This window comes from Drosophila tropicalis, unplaced genomic scaffold, assembly GCF_018151085.1.
Source record: "Drosophila tropicalis isolate 14030-0801.00 unplaced genomic scaffold, ASM1815108v1 contig_624, whole genome shotgun sequence".
Lineage (NCBI taxonomy): Eukaryota > Metazoa > Arthropoda > Insecta > Diptera > Drosophilidae > Drosophila > Drosophila tropicalis.
The window spans coordinates 50,785-53,981 of NW_027173103.1; the positions used below are offsets into that span (position 1 = coordinate 50,785).

The following is a 3,197-nucleotide window of genomic DNA, read 5'->3' on the forward strand; positions in this document are numbered from 1 at the left end:
GAGGTCGACAAATTTAAGGGCTTATTTCGTTGTTAAGTAAAGGCAGCAAAATAAAAACACACCAAATAAACGACTCGTAATTGTGTCGTACATTCTCAGCAAAACAAGCAATTTAATTAACCTTTTTCAGAAAGATCTTACAATATTTGCTCCTTTCAGTTACTAAATTGCCGATTCTGACTATTTTTCAGTTTAACATTTATTAAGTCTCTTGTAATGGATAAATTTAAGTCCTGTTTCAATTCAAACACATTTGACAACAAAGGCGTAAGATGAGATGATGAAGTGAAGTGACAAGAATATAAATGGTCAATGGGGTATACCAAAGTCGGCGTGATGAATTAATTCATGTTTTCGAATTGAATTTAAAATTTAGTAGGCTGAGAGATTTAATGTCAGTGCTAAAAAAACATTACCGACTGAACGCGACGCATTCATTTCGAACGGAAATTTTTAGAATCAAGTTATTCGGACAATATCTATATAAAAGTCTATGGTAATTTTCCCAAGATTTAGAACATTATTTTTAACAAATGGAAATTTGAAATGTTCTTTCGTTTTTTTTTTGTTTTAGCCAGAGCATCATTGAAACCCTAATCCTGAGAAGAAACAAAAATCAAACAAGGGCTTCGACATAGCTCTTATTATCGGTCGCACCGACGCAGAACTTTTATGTACGATATGTACCAATATCCTGGAGAATCCGGTTCAGTCGTCCATTTCCGAGCACGCCTTTTGTCGTGAGTGCATTGCGAAATGCATTAGTGTGAAGAACAACTGCCCGGTGGATAGTAATCCATTTGTAATCCCAAAATGGATGTTGGGTGCCCCAAGAGTTGCGGAATGATGGTGCCCAAAAAATGAGATGTCTAAACATAATTGCGTGGTAAAGTTGCGCGAATTAGTGATGCAACAGCGTAAAGGGGTATTGAAAATGAAGTAGACCTTGGCTGGTCAGCAGCAGCGCATGTCGTACTACTGTCGGAAATTAGAGATGTTGCAGCATTACATCACCGGTTTGACGTACACAAATTCGGTGGTGGGAAATATTGGGGATCAGATCGATCGCTACTCACTAACGCAGTGGCGCAACGGCTTGAGACTGGCCCATATTACCAACTGCGGAAGAATAATATCCATGCCAGATATATTTTTACACATAAGGATCAGGGATGGACTCGGCGCAAGTAATTGTCCCTGGCATTTTATCACCAAGATCGCTGAACGGTGTCACGAGGATCGTTGGCCAGAAGGTTTGGCGAACCTCGAAAACCGTCGAGAGAATCATCAAAGCCTCGTCCTGTATGTCTTACGGATCTTGCCCATTACTATGACTGCTAAGTCCTGTGTAGTTATGCTGGGCTGCGACAACAGACACATGCCCGAGATGGCGATGGCCTAAGTAGCGTCTGTCTTAGTCCGTTGTATATTTTTCTAAAGTTTACATTGTCCGTGGTTCACTCAAGTTGAAATTTAAAGCAATGTTCTTATCATTAGCCGCATCTATGGATCTTATATACAAATTAAACACTTCCTTCACTCACGGTATAAAAAAATATAATTTTTATTTAAAGTCACTTTACAATTACAACTTAATGATAACTGAAAGATTCTGACTGAGTGAATTCCGCGGAGCTAAAGCGAAGTTTTACCGGATGGTTTCGACTAAGGCTTAAGACTGATTTTCTATGATTTGATTATGTTGGATGAAGGCTTGGATAATTGACGTCGTCGCAGGCGGCGGCGTTGGCTGAGTCCAATAGTCCACTAAGAGCGTGGGACCATTCTTTGTTTACACAAGTGTTCAGGACCATTCTTTGTTTATTGCCGAAATTTGTGGGGTGATTCTGGGTATCAGGTTTGTTGCTTATCCTAACGATCGGACTGTTGCTGGGGATAGGCGATCATGCGACAAATTGGCATCTGACGATTGAGTGGGGTGACTTGTTGTTTATCCTAGCTATCGGACTGTTATTTGAGACAGGCGATCATGCGACAAATGGGCATGTGACGACTGGGTGGGGTTGACCAATGGGAATTGCTTGTGATGATGAAATAGGATCGGCCAATGGGCATGTGTTGACGGACTTGGGTTTTATGGTATAAGTACTTGACTCCTTGTTATGATAGAAGTGCTTAACTCCACCCCCTTTAAGTGCGGACGTCCTCGGTCGCAACAACATATTGAACTGGCGCGATTGAGACTTCCATTGGTGGACCATGGTTGCCTGTTTCGTGGCTGCAGAATTTTTTGATGATGTAATATGTTATCACTGCGGCTGCCAGAAGGGTTAGAATAATCCAGCTTGACGAAGACATAATCAAGTTGTTTCTTTGGATTCTCTCCAGATTATTAGTATTATTGATGTGTAGTTCCTTGATCATTTCCAGAGATAACCTTTCACCTCTTTGCTGCTTATCTGATAGTAATTGCAACAGCGGCGGTTGAACCTCGACTTCAAAGCGTGTCTTCACAATATACCAGGAGTCTTCTATGACGATTGTCGCGTTTTCCGCTTGAATTATGAAGGTGCCTTCTAGGGTAATGTTTTCTCCATTGATGTTGATGTCTCCTTGGAATTGGTTCAGCAGCAAGGTACCGGGCATTATTTCCGAATGGGATTTTACGTGCTGGTTGTTGATGACCTTACATTGTGGATTCTTTCTTTGCAAGTAGGCTCCTACACATTTACTGTTTTCTAAATTAGTCAGATCTTCCAGTTTACAGATTGTCTTACCATTATGAATATTACATTTATTCTTATTGATTAACCCGAAGTATTTCTTGTTACATTTCATGATATTCTCATAGTCTATTTCTTCTATAAATTTTTGATATTTAATTGGTATTGCAAGGATTTGTTTAGAAAATTTCATTAATTACTCTGGGTAGGCTAACAATATAAAGGAGTGATTTACCGTCTGAGGCTATGCTGACCTCGGCAAACTCTATTAGTTCTTCAATGTTTACAAATGTTAGGCTCTCTTCTTTAATTGTGTCAATAAAATCTATTTCAGCAGAGGACAGTATTAATGAGTTTACGGTATTGGCCTTAGCCCAATCAATTGCGTAAATAATATTTGTTATTTCTTCTCTTAAAAGACTCAATTTAAATTTGGTTATTTCGATTTCTTCTGTCTTATTATTATATTCGGGTTTACCTCTAATTAATATGGTATTAGTTATCTTAATTAAA

At 39.0% G+C, this 3,197-nt stretch overlaps 1 protein-coding gene across 1 annotated transcript; it reads left to right on the plus strand.

Annotated features, from left to right (window-relative positions):
- Positions 1-994: 994 nt before the first annotated feature.
- LOC137578646 (E3 ubiquitin-protein ligase NRDP1-like) lies at positions 995-1,402 on the plus strand. The gene has a single exon (XM_068292223.1). The coding sequence runs from the start codon at positions 995-997 to the stop codon at positions 1,400-1,402; it is 408 nt and encodes a 135-aa protein (XP_068148324.1).
- The last annotated feature ends 1,795 nt before the right edge of the window (positions 1,403-3,197 follow it).